The 26,988-nt window shown below is 37.3% G+C and overlaps 1 protein-coding gene across 1 annotated transcript in view; it reads left to right on the forward strand.

Annotated features, from left to right (window-relative positions):
• Positions 1–26,988, forward strand: part of Ush2a (usherin) — a 618,626-nt gene that overhangs the window by 461,567 nt on the left and 130,071 nt on the right. Inside the window, exons 48-54 of the mRNA XM_048356772.1 lie at positions 1,195–1,363; positions 9,517–9,738; positions 19,070–19,293; positions 20,713–20,917; positions 22,831–23,028; positions 23,868–24,022; positions 25,559–25,757. Coding sequence (XP_048212729.1) covers positions 1,195–1,363; positions 9,517–9,738; positions 19,070–19,293; positions 20,713–20,917; positions 22,831–23,028; positions 23,868–24,022; positions 25,559–25,757 — 1,372 coding nt within the window. The remainder of the gene's footprint in view (positions 1–1,194; positions 1,364–9,516; positions 9,739–19,069; positions 19,294–20,712; positions 20,918–22,830; positions 23,029–23,867; positions 24,023–25,558; positions 25,758–26,988) is intronic.

Raw genomic sequence — 26,988 nt, forward strand, 5'->3', positions numbered from 1 at the left:
CAAGGCTCATTGAGTTCAAGGCCATCCTGGGGAAAGTGAGCAAAACCTAGCTCAATTAAAAAGAAAAAATACAAGCAAAAGGACTGGGACTATAGCCCCTGGAAAAAGACTCAAAGATGCTACCTTTTACAGTTATACTGAATTTGGTTTAAAAGTTTGGTGCAGGATTAAGCAAAAAACAAATAAAAGAAATATTTCTTAAGAAGTGAATAGGGGGCTGGGAATATGGCCTAGTGGCAAGAGTACTTGCCTCCTACACATGAAGCTCACCACATATATGGAAAACGGCCAGAGGGGGCACTGTGGCTCAGGTGGCAGAGTGCTGGCCTTGAGCCGGAAGAAGCCAGGGAAGGTGCTCAGGCCCTGAGTCCAAGGCCCAGGAATGGCAAAAAAAAAAAAAGAAGTGAATGATTTTCCTTACCAAACAGTACATCTAAGTAATGTTACTGATGCCAAGTGCAGGTTCTCAGGCTTCTTTGCAGTAAGTCCTCAGTATTTTATTTGTTATATATACAGCATGCCAGTCTCCCAGACCTCAAGTGAGCATGCAAATAATTTATTTCATTGTTCAAGCACATAATTCTTTCCACAGCTCCTGGACAAAACACACAGAGTTAAAAAGCCTTTCAAAATTAATTTCCATATAAATTCCTTTTTTAATGTGCCAGACTATTATACATGTTACATATATATATATATATACATATATAATACATACTTATATGTATACATCTGTTGAGATTGTCTTTTCTGCAGATTGGGTTCATAACAATCATACAAATTATAAGAAAAACATCAATTTATTTAAAAAAAGAAGGATCAATAAGACTCAGTTTTTATGGGTGTATTTTCAAATTGAACTATCATGAAGATAAAAACATATATTCCAAAGAAATTGTTCGTTTATAATTCTGAATAGCTTTACATTGGAAGAACTTACATTCTAAAGATAATTTGTATGTATAAGATACAGAAAGTTGAGCATGGCTGAAGACTGATAAAGAAAAACACAAGCTACCTTGTATTAAATAGCATTTACAGGATTGGATTGATGCTGTGATATGTGTTTTGAACCTATGAGATATAAATATTATGGTCTTGAATTAAGACTTTAGAATAAGACAATCATATCATGTAAAAAATATTATCCTTAATTTAACTGATATTTCTTTAAAACCTATTCCAAACTTTCAGGTATGTTGTAATGGAATTCTCTACAACTTCCAGCCCGGGTACTACTGTTGTGAAGAAAAGTATATCCCATTTGTTCTGAATTCAACTGGGATTTGTTGTGGTGGCCGAATTCGAGAGGCACAGCCCAATCATCAGTGTTGCTCTGGGTATTATGCTAAAATTCTTCCAGGTGAGGATTCTTCGTGGATGTATTCAATAATCTGGGGAACCTGAAAATATAAAGAAATAACTCATGCCATTAAATGAGTTCACATACCTCTCTAACGAAAGCTAGAGGACAATATGCAGCTAAGTGGCTTCTTGTCCACATTAGGGTCCCTGTCTACTTGATTAATATTTTTTCTGTTTTTAAGGAATGTTCTAGATTTCTGAACTTTTGCATTACTTGCATTCCCTATGATTTATCAATCCTGGAAAAGCTACAGAGACCTTTTTTCCCTATTCCCTAAGTTCAGTGTTGAGGATTTCCTTAGATTCAGAAAAAATGGATATTTTGGTTTTGGCTTGGTTTGGTTTTGTATTGATTTCAGCATTAGACATTGAAGTTGGTAGCACTGTTTGCCACACACATCCTTTGTGCACTGGTTATTTTTGAGATACAGTCTTCCTTTGTACCCAGGCCAATACCTGAAGCACAATTTGCCTATTTTATGCTTCCTTTCATAGTTGGGATGGCAGGCGCATAGCGCCACACCCCACTTATTCCTTTAGGATTCAGTCTGAAAACGTTTTCTTACCTAAACTGTCCTGAATCATTATCCTCCCAATCTCAGTCTCCTCAGTAGCTCAGGTTACAAGAGTGAGCCACCAGCCTTGGCTAAAAGCTGAGATTTTTTCAGGTCTTAAGAAAGTTCAGCAGTCTGACTGAGCTTAATGTAAACATCATGCTAACTATTGGGTTAACTAAGGCTAATTAATTAATTAATTAATTAATTTTTAAGTGTACTCTACATTCCATATAAACATCTCCATCCAAAGAATATGAAATGAGAAAATATCCAGTGTCTCTTCTCAAAACATCAGAGCAAAAATGGAAAGTGAAGTAACTACGTAGTATATAAGCTTACATATTCAATACTGAGGACTCCACTCTGTTCATCATAATTCATAGGGTGGAAAAAAATCTATCATTACAGCAGTGCTATTTTCTCATTTTCCAGCAAAAAAAATTTCCTAATTGAATAACTACTAACAATTTTTCAAGTAATAAAATATATTGATCAACATAAGGATTTTGTGAGAAAGTGTTAACTTTCTTATATTATAGCTCTCACTTGTTAATTAGTCAAATACTGTCAAATGCATTGAAGGATATATAATTTCAGAGCTTTCATCACAAATTCTCATCTTGCCTTCCCTGCAAATAATAGCATTAAAAATTGTCATTGCAGGGGCTGGGAATATGTCCTAGTGGCAAGAGTGCTTGCCTCCTACACATGAAGCTCTCGGTTCTGAGTCCCCAGCACCACATATATGGAAAATGGCCAGAAGGGGCGCTGTGGCTCAGGTGGCAGAATGCTAGCCTTGAGCGGGAAGAAGCCAGGAACGGTGCTCAGGCACTGAGTCCAAGGCCCAGGACTGGCCAAAAAAAAAATTGTAATTGCAGAAATGGGGTGAATATCTCCTGGCATTTGGTTCTTTCCATCAGTAAATGATATGACTTTTCTCAGTCTGACATAGGACTAAATAATGTTTTTGACATACAAGTAAGTGGGTCCTTGTTCTCTGGAACCATACAGCAGGAGAGCCAGGAACCACAAAAGAAAAACTTGAATAAGGAAAAGTTTATTTGGAAGTGAAAGAAAAGTCATGAGAGAAGCTAGCAGAAACTCTCCATATGGAGGGAGGAACAAAGAGGAGTTCAATAGAGTCGCCTCAGAGGGCATTTTTATAGGACAAGGCTCATCCCATTTCTTATCTTCTTGGATTTGCTATGATTTTTTGTTGACTTGTGCGCCTAGAGCATTATGGGAAGAAGAAAAAGTGTAGCAGGAAGAAGAATTTGAGCATGAATCCAAACCACTATGACAACCATAATGCCCACTATTATCAGCCACATGTTAGAGCCACAACTTTTTACCACCATCTAACAGATCCCCCTTTCTCTCTCATTTTGATTTCCAATTCACTTTAAAATTTCCATTGTTAAGATTTCTAACATAACATGTGACCCTGAAAATTCCCCAGACCCTAAAATTTAATGGGACATCCTTGATTGTATCTACCACTGCTTTGGACTCTAGGAACATAGAATTAAGAAGAGAATCTCCTTCTGTGCTATTTCAAAACTAATTTTAACAAAGTTCCCCAAAACATAAAACAAAAAGAAAAATTTAAAAAGCCCATGGGATTTTTCTCTTGATATTATATACTTTTTTTTTATTAATTGAACATAAATTTTTTTACAAGGTGTTGTGCAAAGGGGATGCAGTTACATAGTAGGGCAGTGTGTACATTTCTTGTGATATCTTACGACCTGTTTTTCTATCCCTTGTCTAGGTCAGGTAGACATATATGCAATATACAATGTATCAAGAACATATACAGTATTCACAGACTTGGTCTCTACTGTTTCTCCGTCTCCCTTTGTTAACAGTCATATATCAGGGAGATCATGCCCCTTTGTTTTCTGTGTTCTAGGCTTGTCTCACTCAACATTATTTGTTCGAGTTCTGACCATTTCCCTGCGAATAACAGTATTTCACCATTCCTAATCGCTATGTAGTATTCCATTGTGTATAAGTACCATATTTTTTGGATCCATTCGTCTGTGGAGGGGCATCTGGGTTGTTTCCATATTTTGGCTATTGTGAATTGTGCTGCGATAAACATGGAAGTACAAATGTCTTTTTGATATCTTGGGTTTTGCTGTTTAGGATAGATGCCTAGGAGTGGTATGGCTGGGTCATAGGGTAGGTCTATATTGAGCTTTTTGAGAAACCTCCATACTGTTTTTCCAAAGTGGTTGTACTAATTTGCACTCCCACCAACAATGGAGAAGGGTTGATATTATATACTTTTAAAAAAAAATTTTTTTGTCAAACTGATATACAGAGCAGTTACAGTTTCATATGTTAGGCATTGGATACATTTCTTATAGTTTGTTACCTCTTCCCTCATTCTCCCCTCCCCCCTCCCCGTTTCCCTTTCCCCCCATGAGTTGTTCAGTAGATTTACACTAAACAGTTTTGCAAGTATTGTTTTTGTAATCATTTGTCTTTTTTACCCTGTGTCTCTCGATTTTGGTATTCCCTTTCAGTTTCCTAGTTCTAATACCTGTATACATGGTTTCCAATGTACTCCAGTATGATAGAGAGATAGTGCAGGTACAATCACAGGAAGGGGATACAAGAGGATCATCAATAATAGAAGCTACGGTTTCACATCACATGTTGAAAGTAATTACAACAGTGATATAACAGTCGTTTTTATAACATAGAGTTCATTTCCCTTAGCATCATCTTTAGTGTTCATAAGGGTATAGCTATTGGGCTCTTGTGATCCTCTGCTGTGACTAGCCGAAACCAGTGCTAATTATTCCCTATGAGGGAGACCATAGAGTCCATGTTTCTTTGGGTCTGGTTCATTTCACTTAGTATAATTTTTTCCAAGTCCTTCCATTTCCTTACAAATGGGACAATGTACCAGCACAACAATGTTCATCGCAGCGCAATTTGTCATAGCTAGAATCTGGAACCAACCCAGATGCCCCTCAGTAGACAAATGGATCAGGAAAATGTGGTACATATACACAATGGAATTTTATGCCTCTATCAGAAAGAATGACATTGCCCCATTTGTGAAGTGAAGTGAGCCAGACCCAAAGAAACATGGACTCTATGGTCTCCCTTATTGGGAATAATTAGCACAGGTTTAGGCAAGTCACAGCAGAGGATCACAAGAGCCCAATAGCTATACCCTTATGTTCACATAAGATGATGCTAAGTGAAATGAACTCCATGTTATGGAAACGATTGTTATATCACAGTTGTAACTTCTTTCAATGTCCCATGTGTATCTGTAGCTTCTACTATTGATGATGTTCTTGTATCACCTTCCTGTGGTTGTATCTACATTATCTCTGTAATCTTATCTGAATATATTGGAAACCGTCTATACTGGTATTAGAACTAGGAAATTGAAAGGGAATACCAAAATTGAGAGACACACTGTAAAAAAAGAAAAGCAACTACAAAAGCAATACTTGCAAAACTGTTTGGTGTAAGTGAACTGAACACCTCATGGGGGGAAAGGGAAAGGGCGAGGCGGGAGGGGGGAATGAGGGAGGAGGTAACAAACAGTGCAAGAAATGTATCCAATGCCTAACGTATGAAACTGTAACCTCTCTGTACATCAGTTTGATAATAAAAATTTGAAAAAAAATGGGGCAATGTCATTCTTTCTGATAGAGGCATAAAATTCCATTGTGTATATGTACCACATTTTCCTGATCCATTTGTCTACTGAGGGGCATCTGGGTTGGTTCCAAATTCTAGCTATGACAAATTGTGCTACGATGAACATTGTTGTGCTTGTGGCTTTAGTGTGTTCTTGTTTGTGGTCTTTTGGGTAGATGCCCAAAAGTGGGGCTGCTGGGTCATAAGGGAGTTCTATGCTTAGTCTTCTGAGGAATCTCCATACCGCTTTCCAGAGTGGCTGAACCAGTTTACATTCCCACCAACAATGAAGTAGGGTTCCCTTTTGGCCACATCCCCTCCAACATTTGTCATTGTTAGTTTTCTTGATATAGGATATTATATAGTTTAATAACTCTTTAGTAGTTTTTAAATTTCCACAAGATACATATATGAGATACATAAGGTAATACAGAAAATACATATACTTGCTAAAAACTGCAATGAAACCATTACATATTTAAATCACTCAGCGGTAAGGTATTTTAATATTTACCAAACTGTTGAATGTGTACTATATATCAATTCTTGTGAAGCAGCTCATTTTTCCACAGAATTAGAGTATCTGCCATGATGTCAAGAGAGAAAAGGAGAGAACCAAAATTAATGCAATTTCATGGAATAGCCAAAGCCAGTGTTCTGCTCCAATCATTTGTTTCCACCACTCCTAAATGAGGAGATTCTGATCTCCATCTCTAGCCTGTGGTCTTCGATAGCTAGTTTAAGGCTGTTTACACAACAAGAAGATGCTTAGCATCTCCAATTTTTCTTGTATCTAAATGTAATTAAAATCTAATAATCAGTACCATCTCTGACTGAGATGGCTGAAGGCATTTTGATAATTATAGGTGAGTCTGAAATAATAGTTCATAAGGTTTCCATTTTTCTCTTTAGGACTTTCCTCTGTAATACCCCCATAACAAAGAGCAGCAGAGAAAAGTGTGCTCATTCTCCCCATTTCTTTTTATAAATATGCTAATGGCCCCAACTAAATGTTAATGTGGGTCATTCTTGAGTAAGAATAACAATTAACTGTTAGACCACATGGTAGCATTTAGAGAGAAAACATTTCAAGTCTGGCCTGAAATAGATTCATTTTGAGAGGTTAATGAGAAGGTGACTGATCCTTCTATCTTATGTCTAATAGCCCTTTTTTGAAGAAAAAAATAGTTTTATTTTCCATTGATATAATCCACATCTTTTCCTAAGAAGCCTTTTTTTCATCTGTCAGTAAATGGGTAAGCATCTGAAAGATGCAGGGAACGATGTCTAAAATATCTAAACCAATTAGTACTTGGTATACTTAAAATAGCCTTGTAAGAAAAAAAATGTTGTTTTCCTATTAGAGATATATGCAGTATTCTTCTATCTCGCCATTATCTTAAATGGTGTCTGCTTAACTAATTTTACACCTAGACTCTGTCACATATTGTTATCAGAAAATTTAGGACAACATACCAACTTCAGTCCTTGAATCTGGCAAAAGAATAATTCAGGGAACATGTGACGATACGTAAGGATGACAGAAAATTTTATTAGAAAAATATGACAGAAAGCACGTAGCAAAGGTATACTACAAGAAGACAACCCTTCAATCCATTACAACCATCTATGTCCATCATTTTCATTAGAACTTGGCTTTGCTAGTGAGAATTGGATGGCTTTCTGATTGAAGTGCCTCCTTTCTGTTTCCTATAAAGTTGTGGTGCCAAACAGTCACTGTCCAGTCCTGTTTCCTCATTACTTCTTGTCTTGCTAACCTTCTCATTCTCTTGTAGCTCCTGTCCCCATTCTCTTGTCAGGCAAGTTTTGGTTTATGGGTTTATCCTTCCACTTACAATTTCAATAGGCCACAGTTCTCCAATTGGCTATTTGTCTTCCAACTCTTGCTATTAAAGTTTTACAGTGAAAGAACATTTCTAGCAGTGAAGATTTATGAAATATGGCAACTATACTTTAAACCAATCAGAAGATTCATTTGAACCAGAAAAAGTACATATATACATAAGACAAGAATACTTTACTGTATAAAATGAGCTCATTTTTCCTTCCTTCATTGGTCAATGTAACATCATAAGGAAACATTTTCAACTTCCCTTCTACTTCTAGATACCATATTATTTGGACATAGTGTTGCCTAAGTTCACTTTGGTAGTTTGGAGGGCGGGGTATACATCAGTACTCAGAAAAGAGCTTGGTCCACAGTTTCATCATTATGCATTTTTCTGGTTATATGATTAAACAAGTCAGCCATGAGTTGGGAAGTGTTATCTGCTCTCCCATTTGAAGAAGACTTTGATAAGTTTGGTGTTGTTTTTCTTTAAATGGTAGAATTTACAAGGGAAGACATGGAACAGAACTTTTCTTAGTTGTATGTTTTGATAACTGGGTCAATATGGTTATTAGTTATAAATTTGTAAAGATTTTCTATTTCTATATGATTCCATATGGTAGGCTTGTATTTCTAGTAATTTGTCCCGCTAATGGGCTAGACTTTTGAGCATAATTTTTAACAAGAAAGACCTCAAGGATCCTTCTAAGAGTTTTTCTCTTATTTTTTACAGTCTTTATGTATGGACCCATTGTTAAATATTGTTCCATATTTTTATATCACCTTATTAAGCAACTCATCTTAATTTTAATAACAAAGCTGTAAGATACCCATACCTCCTAAGAAAAGCATTCAACTAATAGGGAACAAGCAGTCCAGGATAAACTTCTAAGGGCATTCTAAATTCTTCAGTAAACATGTTCATTTTCTTATGAAAGTAAGTTTGACAAACCATTAATGTGTACAAGGGACAGTAAAGAAAAGAGAAAAGGAATGGTTAAAGGTACATGAACAAGTACAGAAACACTCCAAAGAAGAGTCAAGAGAAAAGTCAAGGATTAGGGAACAAGGGAGAAACTAACCAACTTGAGCAATGAGGTCATAGGGAAGTGTGAAATTTGAATTTTAGATATGCTAATTTTTGTTAGTTTTTTCTAAAGTATTCCTAGAGGAAGCTATCTTTAAATGTTTCTCTATCTTGTACTTTCCTATTGTTCAGAAGCCTCTCCATGCCTTCTTTTGAAAAAGCTAAATGTTGACATCTGCAATATTAGAATCCTTTAATCTTAAACCATTAGTGAAATGTATTTCCCAGAACCCAGCAAGTATCAGTGTGTCCAGTGGAACATAGATTTCACCCTCCATTTACTTAGTTGACATTCCCATGGGTAGGTCTGTTTGGTTAAAAATATATATATAGTCAGACTGGGAGTATGGCTTAGTGGTAGAGTGCTTGCCTAGCATGCATGAAGCCCTGGATTCAATTCCTCAGCACCACATAAACAGAAAAGGCTGGAAGTGGTGCTGTGGCTCAAGTGGTAGAGTGCTAGCCTTGAGCAAAAAGAAGCCAGAGAGAGTGCTAAGACCCTGAGTTCAAGCACCAGGACTGGCAAATATATATATATATATATATAGTCTAGTTCAGAAAATTACAATTATAGGGAATATAAATTTATTAATGGTCAATTTCTGGATGTAGCATGGTTTCAAAAAATTATACTAAACAGAATAGTGTTCCCACTTTCATTCCAGAGTGTCATATAACTTTCTCTCTATATATTACATACATATATATATACATATGTGTGTATATACTCATTTATTAGAGGAAGGAAAACAAGCAACATAGCAATCTTAGTACTAAATTGTGTGTGTGTGTGTGAGAGAGAGAGAGAGAGAGAGAGAGAAAAAACAAATAGCTGTTTTGAGATTTTGTAACCCTACTAGGATGACGCACTTTTTAGTAATCTTGTCAGTCTGTTAGCCTCTGCAGAGTAATTCTGGTGAAACTCATTTTTGAGACAGAATGTAGTCCTTGTGATTCCTGCAATGGTCATTCCTATCCTACACTGACAGGTGAAGTATGCTGCCCAGATGAAGAGCACAATCGCGTTTCCATTGGCACTGGTGACTCCTGCTGTGGCCGAATGCCGTACTCCTCCTCAGGACACCAGATTTGCTGTGCGGGGAGGCTCCACGATGGCCAGGGCCAGCAGTGCTGCGGTGGACAGATTGTGAGACAAGATTTAGAATGCTGTGGGGGCGAAGAGGAGGGTGTGGTGTACAGTCCTCTTGCAGGTAAGGGCCTTTGTCTACCTTTCAGTACATATAGAACCTGAGAAGGCGGGAAAGATGCCTAGGAATAAATAACTTTACTCATATTGACTATCTCCAATACAACAGTGAGGAACATAGTGCATAATCAATGCAAATGTCAGCTCCTATTTTTCTTCTATGTCAGATGCACTTCTTTAAGATATGTCAAAATGCTTGGGAATAGTGCTACATCCTCAAAAAAATAGAAAAATGAATCCAAAACACACTGCCACATAAGTGCATTCCTTCTGGATCAAAATGATATTGCTTAATAGCTACTAATAATGTAAAAAGTTGTTAAATGGCATGGTGAGGTAATTTTTTCACTTCTTTATTGTTTTATAGTTATTAAACTAACATGAATCTTAGTAGCAAGTATTACCATTAAACAAGTGTTTTGCTGTCTTACAAGTGTTATCCCAATGTTTCTACATTACTACCCAAATTAATCTTTCTAAACCTTACAAATAGATACTATTATTATTTCTTTTTTTTTTTTTTTTTTTTTTTTTTTTTTTGGCCAGTCCTGGGGCTTGGACTCAGGGCCTGAGCACTGTCCCTGGCTTCTTTTTGCTCAAGGCTAGCACTCTGCCACTTGAGCCACAGCGCCACTTCTGGCCATTTTCTGTATATGTGGTGCTGGGGAATCGAACCCAGGGCCTCATGTATATGAGGCAGGCACTCTTGCCACTAGGCCATATCCCCAGCCCTTATTATTTCATTTTTTAATGAAGAAAGAGACAAAGGTGTGTCCATGGCAGAACACTTGGCTAGCGTGTGTGAAGCCCTGGGTTTGCTTCCTAACACCACAAGAATAATCATGAATAAAACAAAAATGAAGAATTGAAACATCAACCTTAGAAACATATACCACATCAGGCTCATGCTTGCAATCTTATCTACTCCGGAAGCTGAGATCTAAAAGATTGTGGTTTGAAGCCAGCCTGCAGGGTAGAAGTGGGGGATGGGGACTTTTTCTTTTTTTTTGGGGGGGGGGGGGAGGAAGGATTGTCTGCTAGATTTCATCTTCAAAGTAAGCAGTGAAAAGCCAGGCCACAGGTGTGGCTAAGGGGTAGAGTGCAAGACAAGCAAGTCCAAAGCCTTAAGTTCAAACCCTTGTACTAGGGATTAAAAAAAAATGTTCAAGATCATATAGTTAGTTAAATCTAGAGTATGAAAGGGTACAGAAACTTATACAATTGGGTAGACATCTTTTATTTTAAATCTTGTATAAACAAAACAAAATTTGAATGAGTGTTTGTAATGAGAAAATCAATAACAAAAATGATGAACCTAAAAATATTTTAGAGAATCTAAGAGTAACTAGCATATTTTTATTCCATAATTCCTAGCATTCTTCTACCAGTTTTGTCCCTGACTTGCTTTGCATGTATCTTGATCCCTGTCATGAGATCTTCATGTTTTTTTACTCTAATTGAGAGAGATCAAGTTCTATATTATGACTTATATTTCTAACTTCATTATTTGGGAGGCAGAGAACAGTCAGCTGCCTGGCCCATCCATCTACATGGGAAGAATAAATGGAAAGATCTTGATCCAGACCAGCCTGGGAATAAACAAAGGGACTTATCTCAAAAATGACTAAAGCAAAAATGCCTAGGGGAATACCTCTAGTGGTAAAGTATCTAAGTAAGAGCAAGGCCCTGAGTTCAAGCTTTAGTACCAACAAAAAAGGCAGGGGGGGAGGCAAGAGGAGGGAGAAAATAATAGAAAGCTAGAGATGTTACTTATTGGTAAAGCTTATGGGTAACACATACAAGGCACTGTGTTTGATCTCCGACACTACAAATAGATAGATAATTAATTAATGAATTAGTTATGAGGCAGAGAAAACTGAAAGGTAATTCTGTCTCCCTGTTACATAATTATAACATTGTTAAATTGTTTAAAAATATCTCCAGTTTACCCTAATTTCTGTTTTAAAATTATTTCAACGTTAAGAAAATGGTCCTAAGCCTCACAATTCATTATTACAATATTATGTATATGTTTGGGATTAATGTCCACTTTAGAGAAACCTGTATTTAGGATCTTTCTGGCATCTCGGAGTATGTTCAACTTTCTGCACTGAAACTGATTTTCAGTGACTTGTCTGTCGAGTTGATATTACTGCCTGCATTTCATGGATATTCCTTCTACATGTCTGAATTTGAGTTGCAGCCTATCCTAGATGTCACTCTCCTATCTGGAAATTAACAAGAAGCATAACTTTTCCCAATATATTTATGAGTTAGTTCTCTTCATGATTTGTGTGATCAAATAATCAGATTCATTGTTTCAATTCGAAGTCTATCATTTTCTTCTAATGGGTTCCTACTTTGGGCATGATCTAAAATGTATTAAATTATAATCCCTTTCTTGGTATCAAAGTGGGATTGATTAATTCCATTTTTCATTTTTATAGCTTTTGTTTCATACTATATTAATTTTTGTATCTGATTTTTCTGTTTCCTTAAAACTTTCCTTATATGCCTCTGACCTCAGAGGCTGTAATTCCCCAGGTCCCATCTCCTCCCAAGTTGGAGGTATAGTGACTTCTCCAAGGCTTAGCAATGTCTTTATAAGAATCACTACAGCCATTTTAAATAGATTAGATATTTCCCAAGTAGAACATCTATTTTAGCTTTCTTCATTTAATGTTGAAGTGACCTTTTAAGTAGTTTTCATGAAAACTTTACATAGAAGAGATGAATGTGCAACATGATATCTAATGACATTACTGAAATGATCCATTCAAATAATTATGACTATATTATGGAGAACTTATATGTAATTTTAGAAAGTAGAAGAAACTATGGGAAGTACTAGAGAATGTATACTTCACCTCATTAAGACACTATGGTGTCCTGCACTTACACAGGCAGAGGGCCTGGAGCTTCAACTAGTTGTCAGGTAGATCTGGCTTAAATTTAATGAAGCTTGAGCTTCGAGCTCTTTGCTGATTATAAAGGAAGTAGCTAAATGCAAAGAGAAGAAGATACAAAAGTGTTGCCTCAGGCTGGGCACTGATGGCTCCACCCTTTAATCTTTGCTATTAGGGAGACTGTGATATATAGGATCACAATTTAAAGCTTATTTAAAATAGGCAGAGAAATCTGGGTGAGACTTCATCCTTGAGAAAAACCAAGAGAGACTGTGCTGGAAGGATGGCTCAAGTGGTAGAGCATCATGAGAACAAGCAAGCAGAGTAAGGACAAGGCCCTGAATTCAAACTCTGGTACAACCACCATAAGAGAAGAAAAAAATATACGGCCTTTAAAGATTATGCTCAGGGGCTGGGGATATAGCCTAGTGGCAAGAGTGCCTGCCTCGGATACACGAGGCCCTAGGTTCGATTCCCCAGCACCACATATACAGAAAAAAAACGGCCAGAAGCGGCGCTGTGGCTCAAGTGGCAGAGTGCTAGCCTTGAGCGGGAAGAAGCCAGGGACAGTGCTCAGGCCCTGAGTCCAAGCCCCAGGACTGGCCAAAAAAAAAAAAAAAAAAGATTATGCTCAGGAGATTGTTCTTAGTACTCTGTGAGTATAAAGATAGCCAAGATTTCATTTTTATCCTCAAGAACTTACAATCTAGTTAAGGAGAAAAATCCCCATAAGGTTATTCAGCAGTATAAAAGAGGAATGATGATGATGAATACACGCTTATTTTGAAAAAGATGTTACTAGTATGCATTAATTGTATATAATGATAAGTCTAATTGTGACTTTATACTTACATTTAACATACTTAGATACATACTTAGGTAGCATTCACCCCTTTTAATTCTCCCTGTTCTCTTCCTTGGATGCTCCTTAGTACTGCCTCCAATACATGCATATTTTTAAGACTGAATAATAACTCCAGGGAATCGAGGTAAATAAGAAAGCTAAATGGGCTTGTACCACTGGACTGGTAACTCTAGCCATGTGTAGGATATAGGCATGGCTTGATCCAAAATATGAAAATGACCATCTGCAAAACATACTCAAATAGAAGTGAACACTGTGGTTTATAGGTTAGGTAAGGAGAGAGAGAGAGAAAGGGGAGGGGGTTAGAGAGTGAGAGAGGTTAGCAGGCAAAAAGTTTTGAGGAATACTAAGTACTCCAGGAAGAACCAATGTGATCATATGAACATTGTGATTTAAAGAGATTCATTAAATTCCATGAATGTGGAAGGAGAAAGAAAAAGAAGTCAGAACACGATTGCTAAGAATGGAATCAAGGTTCCTGTGAACTAGGACAGAGATGTTTTAACTTTGCCCCTTGAATATTTTGTGAAAGTTATAAGCTCCCATTTCAAATGGAAGTACACAGAAACACAAAACTTTACCTGCTATTCTTATACCTGGAAGCCCATCCATGAAACAAGTCCTGTGTGTCCCATGCTCCTATGCTGATCAAACGTTTCGCGCGTGTGTGTGTATTTGCACGAGTGTGCTTGTGATTACACATGCACAGGGAATGTTCATTAGCTTTCTTGTATATGTTAATAAACTTGTACACATTTTTACTATTTCACAAATATGAAATTGTGTGTGTATAGTGCACCAGTGCTGATTTTTGAATTCAGAACCTCTTGATCTTACGTTGGAGCTTTAGCACTTGAGCCGTGGCTCCAATTCCCAGTTGTTTTTATCTGGTTAATTGGAGATAAGAGTCTCACAGACTTTTCTGCCTGAGCTGGCTTTGAACCACAATCCTCAGATGGCGGGCATGGTTCACTGGTGCCTGGCTCAAACATTTCTTAAATTGTAACATTCCTCAACTCCCGTGAACTAAAATTAGCTCTTGAGTTTCTTAACACTTTCTTCACCTCTCCCAACTTGATAATGATGGTGGATGAAAAGAATATTTCTAAAATGGAGGCGAGAATATTTTTATTCTCATAACCTTCCTGCATGTTTCATTGAAAACAGGTCCTACCCGTCTTTTTCTTTGTCTCTATTGTAACTCCTTCCTGTCAACCCCTAATGACTTTGACCTTGAAGACCTTCCAGAATACCCATAGGGCCCTCTTCCTCTCCAACATAGCTGCACATTATACCTGACACACAGAGTGTAGATCTTCTAATACCGCTCCTATGCCTGGCCTCTCTCAATGCCTGCCATTGTGTGCCTGCCACAAGACCGGGCTGGCTCGTAAAACCTCTTTATGTACTTTATTACTTAAACTTTTTTTATTTGCCTGCAGGAGCCCTTTAACAAAATCACATTGAATTGACTTTCTCACACCAAATCAAATCTCCCTGGTCCCAGTTCAGTTGTCTTTGTCAATATGTATTTTATAAATGGAGTGAATTAACAGATGCTCCTGGAACAGAAGTGCTGGGGTAGCGTTTATGTTTTTAGTGCTCTCTCTGGGCAGATGAGTTGTGTTGAAGTGTTATACAGGTATCTCGGGATGAAAGTCATGCTCGTCATTTCAGTGCATATATATTCTTCACCATTTTCTTTGCATAGATCTGAAACTTCTTTATTCATTTTTTCATCATGCCTGCTTAGATGACTTTTTTTCATTTTTATCTTTAATCTTGGGTTAGAACTTATATATACCTTAGAATCAAATATCACAATGAAAGCTTCGCTATCATTCAAATTGAACAGGATTTTCTACTAGCCACAGAGGACTGGTCACTAATACATGGTTTTGGAATAGATTCCTAATTTCTATTAACAAAGTTTTTTATCCACAAAACTTTTAAAATATGAAACACAAAATTGAAATTGTTTTAGAGTGGAGAATTGTGTTTCCATGGCATGCACCCTGACTTTGGTAGAATGAGTAGCTATTGCCGTTATAATGGGCATTTCATAGGATGCATTGTGGATACTTTGCAAAGAGGGAACAGTAAACACAGAAATCCATGGTGCAAGAGTGATATCAAAGGAATGTTTCCTCAAACATTTCCATATAAGAAGTGAAAATTTCTAAACATAAATATATAAATGCTATAAAATATATGGCAAGGCTTTGGGGGGCCATCTTACTTCATCCCTTCTTTCTCTGTGGGGGCACCTACAGAGCCATCTACTGGCTAACACAAGTATGGATTTCTTTGCTTTCAGATTCTTGCTGACTTTATGTTTATCCTGTGAATGACAAGCAGCAAAATTTTCCTTTTCGTTTGCTCAGCCTAAAATGTAAAAGTCCCTTGGCTTAAAATATTTTCCAATCAATTGCAGAGTTCTGTAATGATTTGCCATATTCCAGACTGGCTTTTTCTATTGTATTATATTAATCTCAAAAGCATGATTCTTCATTCTTGGTCTTCTCTTAGAAAAATGAAATGTCAGTTCTGGAGATTAAACTCTTTAGAAATTCATCAGTGTTCATAAGTGATTTCCTTTACAATGATAAACAGTAAAATAAGTACTAACGCTGTATTTGAAGTATCAAAATTGCGATCTAAAAAACTCTGCCCTCTCTTTTCTTACTTGCATCTAATGCAATAGAAGCCATCCATTGGCTCTATGTCTAGTTCAGAAAGGCAATACATGCTAGCTGACCTGAAAATATAGACAGCTATAAGTTAATGTGTACTATACGGTTTCAAAACATCTGCATCTTATTTAAAGGGATTCTCTATCTTTGTATAAATTTAATGAAGGGTCTTGACAAGAATAACCCCATCTATCAATAATGTATGACCTATTTTATTTTCTTTGGGCATATTTAAAACTGTGCATTCTGTGTGTGTCAAAGTTCAGAAGTCAAGTGCTACATGTGATAAATTAGGTAGAGGGTCAAAAGTTATGGCACTGCAGTTTGAGGAGATTGTCTGTCTCTGAATTTGCAGCTCATTCATGCTGAAGTGATGCACTCTGGGAATTACTACCAAACACTGCTCGGCAACATCTGCTCTCCCTAAGTGAGTTAGTGCACGTCAGACATCTTTATGTCAGAATATCTCAGTGATGGATGCAGTCTTCAGAAAATGCTGCATAAAAATCTGGTGTGCCGTTCTGGCCATTAAGTGAAATTACTATTTAAATTAATGGCACTGTCACAGTTTATCTGTGCAAAGAATGAACGCTGATTAGGGTATTAAGTAATTAGCAATTTATCACACTGGAACAAGGTTGATAATAATTAAAGAAGTAATGGTTTACCAAAGAAACTAGAAAAGGAGTCACTTCTTGTTAGGTGAGTGAAATCTTCGGTGAAAATTTCTATTCAGTGAAACAAAAGAACGCATCTTTTCTTTTCTTTTCTAGTGTAAACACAGTTCATTATCAAAATTTTAGTTGACCTGTCAAAAGTCCCTCAGAGCTATCAGATGACTGATTAGGAGTTCCGAATTAGGTCAATGTCTGCATTTTGATTTCGTACTTAAAGCATGGTGAAACCAGGAAATCATTTGAGAGTAAAAGGGGAGAATGTATTCTGTTCCCTAAAAGGCCAGTTTTCAGATTTTGATTGCTATTTAAAATAGAAACATGAATAGTTTTAAGAAAATTGCTAGAGAAAACAAAATGACAGTCAAGAATTCAAGGTTGTTTTTAAATGTCTGATCAGAAGACAACAGGAAAATATCCAAACAATATAAAACCTGAAGCTTTTAATTTTGCTTTTATTTTACCTGTGTGAATATACATGCATGTGTATGTGTATGTTATAGACATATATAAACATACACACACATCTTTACCCCCTAATCAAAACTGCAATGAAAACCCTACTGTGTGTATTTTTATCAAGAAGGCTTCCTAGAGATGTTAAAATAGTTTTTAATACAACAGTATTTTTAAACCAATCACTGTAAAGAATAGTCACATTTAGAACAACATAATGTGTCTAAACTCTATCATTAAATAATTTCTTTGGAATATTTGGATCTTTTTTAATGGAGCCATCAATGACAAGGCTTTCTGGAACCTCATGAAGGTAAACATCTTTTTAAACCACATTACTATCTACTTAATGATTAAGGAAAAGCATTTAAAACTCCTTGGATTATTATTTCAGACAATAGTCATAAGGTTGGTGTTTGTACAGGACCAAATTAAACAATTGAGGACCCCAGGGGACTTTGAATATGAAGTTCTTTATGTTATCCATGGGACTAGTAATAAATAAACAAAATTCTAATTGAAGTAAATCATTCATCCCATCGTGTTGCTGTGTAGTAAGACAGAAGCTCTAATAGGATGGGATGTGAAGTTGACACCTTCATTTCTAGCTTAGTCTGTTTCTAAAGTATTGTTTATTTATTTATGCACTTATATCTAAATTTCTGCTGTGTTTCTTCTATGGAAATATTTTGATGATGTGAATGCAAGATTAAATAAATTTCAGTGGATTATATCTCAGACACATGTTTCTTGTGGTTTTTTGTTTTGTTTTGTTTTTGTTTGTTTGTTTTGGAGCAAGTACTAAGGCTTGAACTAAGAGCCTAGCTTTGTCCCTTAGCTAATTTTAGCTATTTCACTCAAAGCTGGTCTTCTACTGCATAAGCCATACCTCTACTTCTAGCTATTTAGTGCTTATAGAAAAGAGTATCATTGACTTTTCTGGCTGGCTGGCTTTGAACCTTGATTCTCAGATCTCAGCCTCCTGGGTAGCTAGGATTACAGGCATGAGCCATCAACACCTAACATTACTGGTATCTTTATCCATATGTACAAATTGTTGTTCTATCCCATGGTGCACTTAACCTCCCGACCACATCAACTGCTAGGCCTAGGACACAGAGAGACTACAAACCACAGTGGCTGGCTGACAGACCTGACCAGTGAACACACTCGCTGCTTCTAGGTACTACATCTGAGTTAAAGAAAAATGAAGGTTTTCTTTGTTTCTGTCTTCTTGTCTACACCATAGATAAGACATGCAAAAACTAATGAGGTCTCTATGGAGGGGTTTCCACATCTGGAAATTTTGCTACCTGCCTGGTTTCTTATCCCACAGTGCCTGGGTAACTTAAGTTCTCTTGTGAATTCCTAGAGCTTTCTCTGAGTCCTTGGTCTAGCTAACCTTCTACAATACAATGTTAGCATCCCAGAATGGGGAAGCAATTTCCATGACAGAAATCTGATCGTTTTTGCTCTTGTGGAGCATGGGCAAAGTCTGGCCCAGCTGAATGATTTCTGAACAGTTCCTCTTGTGTGTTCTTTTCCTAATTAGTGTCTAGTGCTCTTGGTAAGAAGGACTCTCACTGCACCTTTAAATCACCTTGGTAGAGAATGGCTACCTTTGGTATTGCACTATGGCTGAAACTGCCCAAGTCTGACATTTTTATACCAAACTTTATAGCAGCCTCAGTTTTCTTCTCTTTTTTATTTCATATTCATATATAACATTTTATTGTTGCAGGGATGTTCTGTTGTGGGCAGGATTATGTGAATATGTCAGATACCATATGCTGCTTAGCTTCCAGTGGAGAGTCTAAAGCTCATGTTAAAAAGAATGACCCAGTGCCAGTAAAATGCTGTGAGACTGAACTTATTCCAAAGAGCCAGAAATGCTGTAATGGAGTTGGATATCATCCTTTGAAATATGTTTGCTCTGACAAGATTTCAACTGGAATGATGATGAAGGTAATTGATAGAAAACCTCTCAGAGGGGCTGATTTGACAATGGAAAGAGAAATACATTGTTCATAACTATTTTTCTAAAATAGGAATATAAAAACTCCAGTGTGCATTATTCATTTTCACATTACATCCATATTAATACCGAATGAGTCTGCTATGATTGATGTTATTGCAATGAATTCTAAAGGAATTAATAATGATTAGCTGTTCTCGGGGAAGCTTCACCCAGCACTTGAAATGAGCTTGGGACTGAAAGTCTGTGTGCTCAAACACCAGCACCGGTCATCTTGGACCGCTGCATGGTGTCATTTTATGACCCTGAGTACTGAAGGAAGGAACTTTATACTCTCTCTCTAGTAACACCAACCATAACCCATCATCTTCGTTTGAGCCCTGGTCAGTTCACTTCCCTGTGGAGAGTATTACCTTTGGGACAATGCAAGATGAGCAAGTGCCTTTGTCAACAACTGTCATAAATGATCATTTATGTTGATGCACTATGATGATTCCCAGGAAACCATGTCATATTTATGGGCATTACACCAGAGCCCAGAAACCTATCATTTTAAGAAAAGAGTGATGGGTATTTGAAAAACAAACCCCTCACCATGTTCTGGGGTGATTTGGCCCTATAAGGTGGCTTATACTGTGAATGTCTTCATCACAGACCGAAGGAAGAGCACTGGCTGAAGGAAGCAACCATGTGGTTCTTGTGTGGACATCATATAGTTTGAGATGTGAAATCATTTTTAGATATCATCCTTTGTTTTTAGAACTACTTTTATACAGGAAAGCAAAATATGTGTCTGCCTTACATAAATGTTACCTTACAGCACCTGTAATTTGCGATGATTCAGCCTTTAATTTTCTCAGATTAGACCACTTGTCAGTATTTATAAAAATTCCAACAATTCATCAATGAAAAGGTTGATAAATAAATATAAGTATGAGGACAATACATGAAAGATATATATTTTCTAAATGCTGAGAAAAAGTACTATTTCTTATGTTTCCATCTTTTCTATCAGCATAGGAAGTACAGATTTCCAAATATTATGCTCTTCATTTTCTCCAAAATGCCATAAGCCAGTGTCAAAGTAACAAGAATATAAAATAATGAGTTCTATTACTATTTGTAGAGCATTCACTAAGCTTAAGGCATTTATAGGTATTGCTTTGTTGGATTCAGCAAACTTTCCTAATACATTTTATTTCCATTTCTCTCCAAGTACCTGTGAGTTTCAGAGTCCAAGTGACTTACCCAAGTCCACAGTATAGAATTTGCAAAAACAGACTTTAATTTAAAAAAAAAAACTGTGTGATTTCCAAGTCACTGCTCTTTCTCGTATTCAAATCCTTCCATTCTTTTTAATAAATTGTAAACTCCTTTTCTCCCTCTTTGCCCACCCTTACCACTGACAGGAAACTGAGGCATGTGGGATCCTATGCCCGGCATCAATGAAAGAGACAGCATATTGTGGCCAGTGTGACTTCAACTCTACCAGCCACATTTGTGCTGTGACAAGAGAGCCTCACAATTCCCAGGGGAAGGCGTCATCTGAAGAATTATGTTCATCTGCTGAAGAAACTGTTCATTCGGGAGGTGTAGACACATACTCCTTCACAGGTAACAGAAATCTAGCAGTCTGTCATGGCTGGGCTAGGAAAAAGAGAGTCAAAATCTACTGTAAAATGTTGATTAATTTCATTCTTACATCATCCTACCTTTACGGGTTATCAGTTAATTCCATCGTAGTTTGGGACTGGTTAGTTACAAAGTGTCTATAAGCATAATATCACTGTGTAGTTAACAAAAATTAACTATCTTAGAGTCTAACTTTTATCAAGGAAGTATCTTACTTGAAATTAAATTCACAGAGAGTACACATCACAGAAATAAGATCAGTTCACTGGCATATTGAGTTAAGTTAGAATGAATATTCCTTCTGAAAAACAGTTTGAATGCACTCACAAGTTACAGTGAGTTCAGAGAATGAAGAAGGCTACATTTGCAGGTAGAATGCAAGACAGAGCATGTCTGATTACTATAAGACCTAGCAGCATTGCTGTGATCTGTAGCTGAACTCAAGCCTAGTGTTTGCCCAAGATGGCCAGTCTTCTTAGAACAATAATCTTCATAATTAAATGCAAGTAGTAATTTCTAAGCATTCTATTGGATTAGCCCAAAATAATGCTTCTCTGTAAAGGTCGAGCTGAGTGAAAAAACTACAGAATTTGAGGTTACAACTTAATTCTCCTTTGTTAATTTTTATTATTTGTCCACTTACATAAGTCCCTAGAGAATGTTTCACATTTTTAGGGGAGGTTTGTTCTATCATTTGTATGTATATGTTTGTGATTTGTCATCTAGAGCCAAACAGAATTCATTTAAGTGACATAATTTAAGAAAGCCATCATGAAATAAACAAAACAATTCTCTGTTCTATCACCAGTTATGACTCTGTGGCTCCACCAACGGTGGGTGAGAAGGTCAAGTTAAGGAATGAAAAAAATACAGCAGCATACTGTGGCCAGAGTGCAAAGATTGAAAGGGAAAGAGAAAGGGTAGCAATAAGATTGATCGAACATCATTGAGTTCCCCAGTGCTGTGCTAGGTATTTCAAATCCTTACCTTGGTTATCTACCAAGCAATGATATAAGTATGATCATTTGACAGATGAGGAAATTGAAGGTCAGATCTATGAAGAGAGATTGCTGTGGTAAAGAAACAGATTCTCATCATGTTATCTTCAAAAAGAACAGATCTGGAAGACGACACATAGTACAAGACAAATATGGCTTGTAAAGTTGAAAGTGACATGAGCCACAGTGTGTTGTGGATTCTTAGATGCTGGACAAAAAAAAAAAATCCCACACTCATTGCTTTCCAAAAGCAGGAAGGAAAGTGAGAGAGGGAAAGGAGGAAAGAAGGATTTTGAAATTTCCTCTAGGCTGGGCACTGGTGGTTCACACCTGTAATCCTAGCTACACAAAAGACTGAGATCTGAGGACTGTGGTTCAAAGCCAGCCCAGGAAGGAAAGTACATGAAATTCTTATCTCCAATTGACCATGAAAATACTGGAATTGGCACTGTGGCTCAAAGTGGTAGAACACTAGCCTTGAGCAAAAGAGCTCAGTGACAGTGCCCAGGCCCTGAGTTCAAGTCCCATAATGAACAAAAGATAAAATATAAAATTTCCTCTAGACCTATTCAAGACAGATTTTAATATCTTGAAAATGAAGCCTTTCACTGACTTGAATGAAGATCTCAACATTTATTGCGAGACAGTAAAGCAAAGACAGTAGAGAGCAGATGGTTTGAAGAGAATATGGACATTAAGCACTGATTTTTAAATGTTTATAAAATGTTGTTATTCATATTTTGGGGCAGTACTGGTGTTTAAATTCTGAGCATTATACCTAGTGGGCAAAATACTCTATCACTTGAGCCACCCTTTTGGCCTTGGTATTAATTTTAATATGATAGTTTTTAAAAATAAAGATAAGAAAGCTTCATGGTCTGTTTTCTATCGCTACAGATGTGAACCGGGAGCCGTACACATTATACGAATACAGAGTTTCCGCCTGGAACAGCTATGGGACTGGGTTCAGCAGACCCATTCAAGTGCGCACCAAAGAAGATGTCCCTCAAGGAGTGACAGCCCCCAAATGGAGCAAAATGGGCAAGCTTGAAGATGCAATTGCCCTGACCTGGAAGGAACCCATACAACCAAATGGTATGAAGTTTATTCTCAAAACAGGAAATCATCTGACCTTGAGCTCCACAAAGAAAGGGAAATAAGTACAATTTATATGGCACTAGCATTCATCTAACTACTAGATCAGTACCTGTGGCAACGCAAACTTCTTTGTGCAAATAATTGTTCACATTGTAGTATACTGTGCTCTTCAACTCATTCTAAATAAAAGAAAAATCAAATCTTCCTTGAAACCCACCCTTTGTCCCACTCATTTCTTTTTAATGTTTTACAATTATCTAAGCAGTATACAAAGGGGGTTTCCATGTATTATATCAGTTTATGAGTACAGTGCATCTTGATCCATGTCACCTCTTCCATTGTTCTCTCTTATCTCTCCCAATACCATTCATTCTATTTTCACATATGTACATTAAGTATTATGCCTGCATTTGCCAACCATTCCTCTCTCTATTCATTTGCCTCTAATTCCTTTGACTTCCCCACCAAACAACACATGTCTGAGCTTCCTGGTATTCATTTTGTTAAACTGAGTTGGTTGTTTGAAGGAAGTGACATGAGTCTAATAATCCATATCCCATCTGACTTTGAGTCATACAAAGAAATCATTCACTACTGGAAGTAAATGTGCAGGGTAGTAAAGAGAAATAAACCCAAATGGATCTGATTATTTATGTCAAGAATACTTCTTCTCCACAATAGTATAATTAAGAGCCATTTGAGCATGACAATATAATAACAAACTAAAAGTAAATAATGTGATAGTATCTTATTTCTTCAGAGCACTGAGAGATGCCAGTTGTTTACAAATAATTCAAGTGATGTGACACTCAAATGCAGCCATTTCTTTCTTTTAGGTCCTATCCTGTACTATAGCCTTCTGCGAAATGGGATTGAACGCTTTCGGGGAACAACATTGAGCTTCTCTGATACAAAAGGAATTCGACCATTCCAGGAATATTCATACCAGCTAAAGGCTTGCACCATTGCTGGCTGTGCCAGCAGTAGCAAGGTAAAGGAAGTATGTCCACACTCTGTAACACAAGTCCCCGAAGTTAAGCCCCAGTACCTGTAAAAAGAAAAAGGAAAGGAGGCAGAGAATTAAGGGGAGGGAGCCATAATTATTTTCAACTTATGTGGCTTGACAATTTTGGTGATAATCATAATTTTCTGATGGCAAATGAAAGGGGGAAAAGCAAACTATTAAAAGAATAAACTTAGATTTTTTTAAGTTTTTTTTAAAATAATATTTAGAGAAAAGGATCAGAGAGCAGGATGGTGAAAGCAGATATTATTTGGCACTTTAAGGATAAATGTGTCATTAGATGCTAGGTTTTACTAGAACGATCTATGTGGGAAGTTGAAGTGATGAGTTTAAATATGATCATTGAAGGCAACTCTAGAAAGGGACAAGAATGGAAAAGCTTAGGTGACAAATATTGGAATTACAAGTAAATATAAACAAAGGAAAATCTTGTATAAGAAACTAGAAAGAAAGACAGAGAAAAAAGAAACAATGTAGGAGGAAAATGAAGACCCATTTCTCAGAAGCCAACCCTATCCGAGAAACCTGGGAAGAAATAAATCCACACAGACCGAATGACCCTGTCAATTCTCTCCATGTGTTTGTGACTTTACAAGAACAGCATCTTCACACATTTGCAAGAACCAAAGAAAACACAGGATACTTTTGCAATTTTGATCAACAGACAGCCCCACACCCCCGGGCCCCAAACAACTTCAAGCCTACCCCAGTGAGACAAGTAGCAGCCAATTGACCTGATCAAAAGTTAGGGTCTAAACAGTCCTTGAACAATTCCATGCTTTCTGCATAGACATGGCTGATGCTTACCAGCTATCAAAAAACAAGGGTAAAAAAGAGAAATCAGAGTTCATGCCATAAATACACAAAGCCAGAATGTGCCAGTTTTTAATCCGAACCTCTATTTTGACTTTATTGTCTCCATCACTGGTTGGTTTTGCCTTTGCTGGCTTCTCACTCGGAATCTTTTTCAAGAACATTCCTGCCAATACTATAAAATCATCTCCTCTTGGGTGTGAGAAGAGGGAGCAGTACAGGCACGATTGTCCATTTATACTGTTCAAAGCATATTATAAGCAGGCAAGTTCAGATGTAGGTTTTGCTCCATATTTACTGGTGCTTAAAAATGTACAAAATCAGGCTGTTAAAATGCAAAGACACTGATAGGCCATATGGAAGAGAGTTATCAGGAGTTCTCTAGGAAGACAGTCTGCCAGCCAGATTTTACTTGTTTAAACTGAGGGCTGCACTCTGCCGTCAAAATTGTTGTTGAACCTGTTGTGATAAATGGTAGTCTGAGACTTATGGAATGTATTCAAGGTCAGATTTCATTGTTTAAATAGGCTGGGAGGGAAAAGAATAAAAATAGAGGATTGTTTCTCCAAGCCCCTGCTAATGATATGCCAGGCCAGACAACCACATTTTAAAACAAAAGTGACACCTTCATTGATCAGGATACCTAGTGTACGATTACAATAAATTGCTGTTTAATTCCTGTGTTTGCAGGTAGTCGCAGGTACTACGCAAGGCATTCCTGAGAGTGTCATGCCGCCAAGTGTCACAGCGGCCAGTGCTGAGGCTCTGCAACTGAGCTGGAGGGTCCCAGCACAGCCCAATGGTGTCATTAAAGAGTACCAGCTCCGGCAGGCTGGGAGAGGCCTCATCTACACTGATGCTGCTGACAGGAGGCAGCATACGGTCACAGGTGAAAAAAAAACTTGCAACCGACTAGAGAAGGCTGTCACTGTGGCTAGGGGGGCAAAGCATCCCAGGGGTGTGTGTTTGATATATGAGGTCACTTCGAAAGGACATGTTCCCTTGACATATGGTCAGGTCCCCACTTATCCATGCTAATAGAAGAGCCCACACTGGCAGCAATAAGCCACAACAGCAGATAACTTCAGAAATAATTTATATTTGGCTTTGATATGCATTAAGTGTAGAGATTTTTTTTGGTTGCATCAGTATTAAGTCTGCTTTTTTTTTTTTTTCCAAACAAACAGTATGATGTCTTTTCATTCCCCAAGGATATACCCGAGATAATGGGACTTTAGGACATCCAAAATGGACTGGAAGGTAGCTACAGGCTAACATTTGTCTAGTCACTGGAGAATAAACACACAGACCTGGTGCATGAGTTGTGACTATTTGTTCTTGTTACCACTAATTAATAGGCATTGTGTTGTTTTTATTATGTATTTTGACATTGTCTGTTATAATGAGCCTTAAAGCTATAGTAAAAGCCCAGCCTAGGCTGGGAATATGGCCTAGTGGCAAGAGTGCTTGCCTCATATACATGAAGCCCTGGGTTCAATTCCCCAGCACCATGTATATAGAAAATGGCCAGAAGTGGTGCTGTGGCTCAAGTGGCAGAGTGCTAGCCTTGAGCAAATAGAAGCCAGGAACAGTGCGCAGGCCCTGAGTCCGAGGCCCAGGACTGGCGCAAAAAAAAAAAAGAGCACAGCCTAGTAGTGTAAGCTTAAGTAATTGTTCATCGTGATTACGAACTAAAAAATTAACATAATTGATGGCTATTTCTTGAGATAAGATGCATTTCCTCATTAAAGCAGTCTGAAGCGGCTTCTCTGTAGTACTGCATCATCTTGTTTGTTGGGGAGCATAGAGTTGGAACTCTGATATTTTAGTGTTCGCATGGTCCCACAGATTCAAACGCCAGCTTCAAGAACAAGAAACTGGTCTAGCTTGTTCCATGCTGTACTTCTTGCATGTAGAAAAAATGCTTAACAAAATGCTTGGGAAATGAATTTGTGTCAAATAACTTTTGCAAGTGCTTACTATTTACTATCTAATTCAGTTTTGTTTTGTCTTTGTTTTGTCTGTTTGGTCTTGAACTCAGGGCCTGGGCACTGTCCCTAAGCTACTTTTGCTCAAGGATAGTGCTCTACCATTTGAGCCACAGCACCACTTCTCGCTTT

Source organism: Perognathus longimembris, chromosome 11 (genome assembly GCF_023159225.1).
Source record: "Perognathus longimembris pacificus isolate PPM17 chromosome 11, ASM2315922v1, whole genome shotgun sequence".
Taxonomy (NCBI): Eukaryota; Metazoa; Chordata; class Mammalia; order Rodentia; family Heteromyidae; genus Perognathus; species Perognathus longimembris.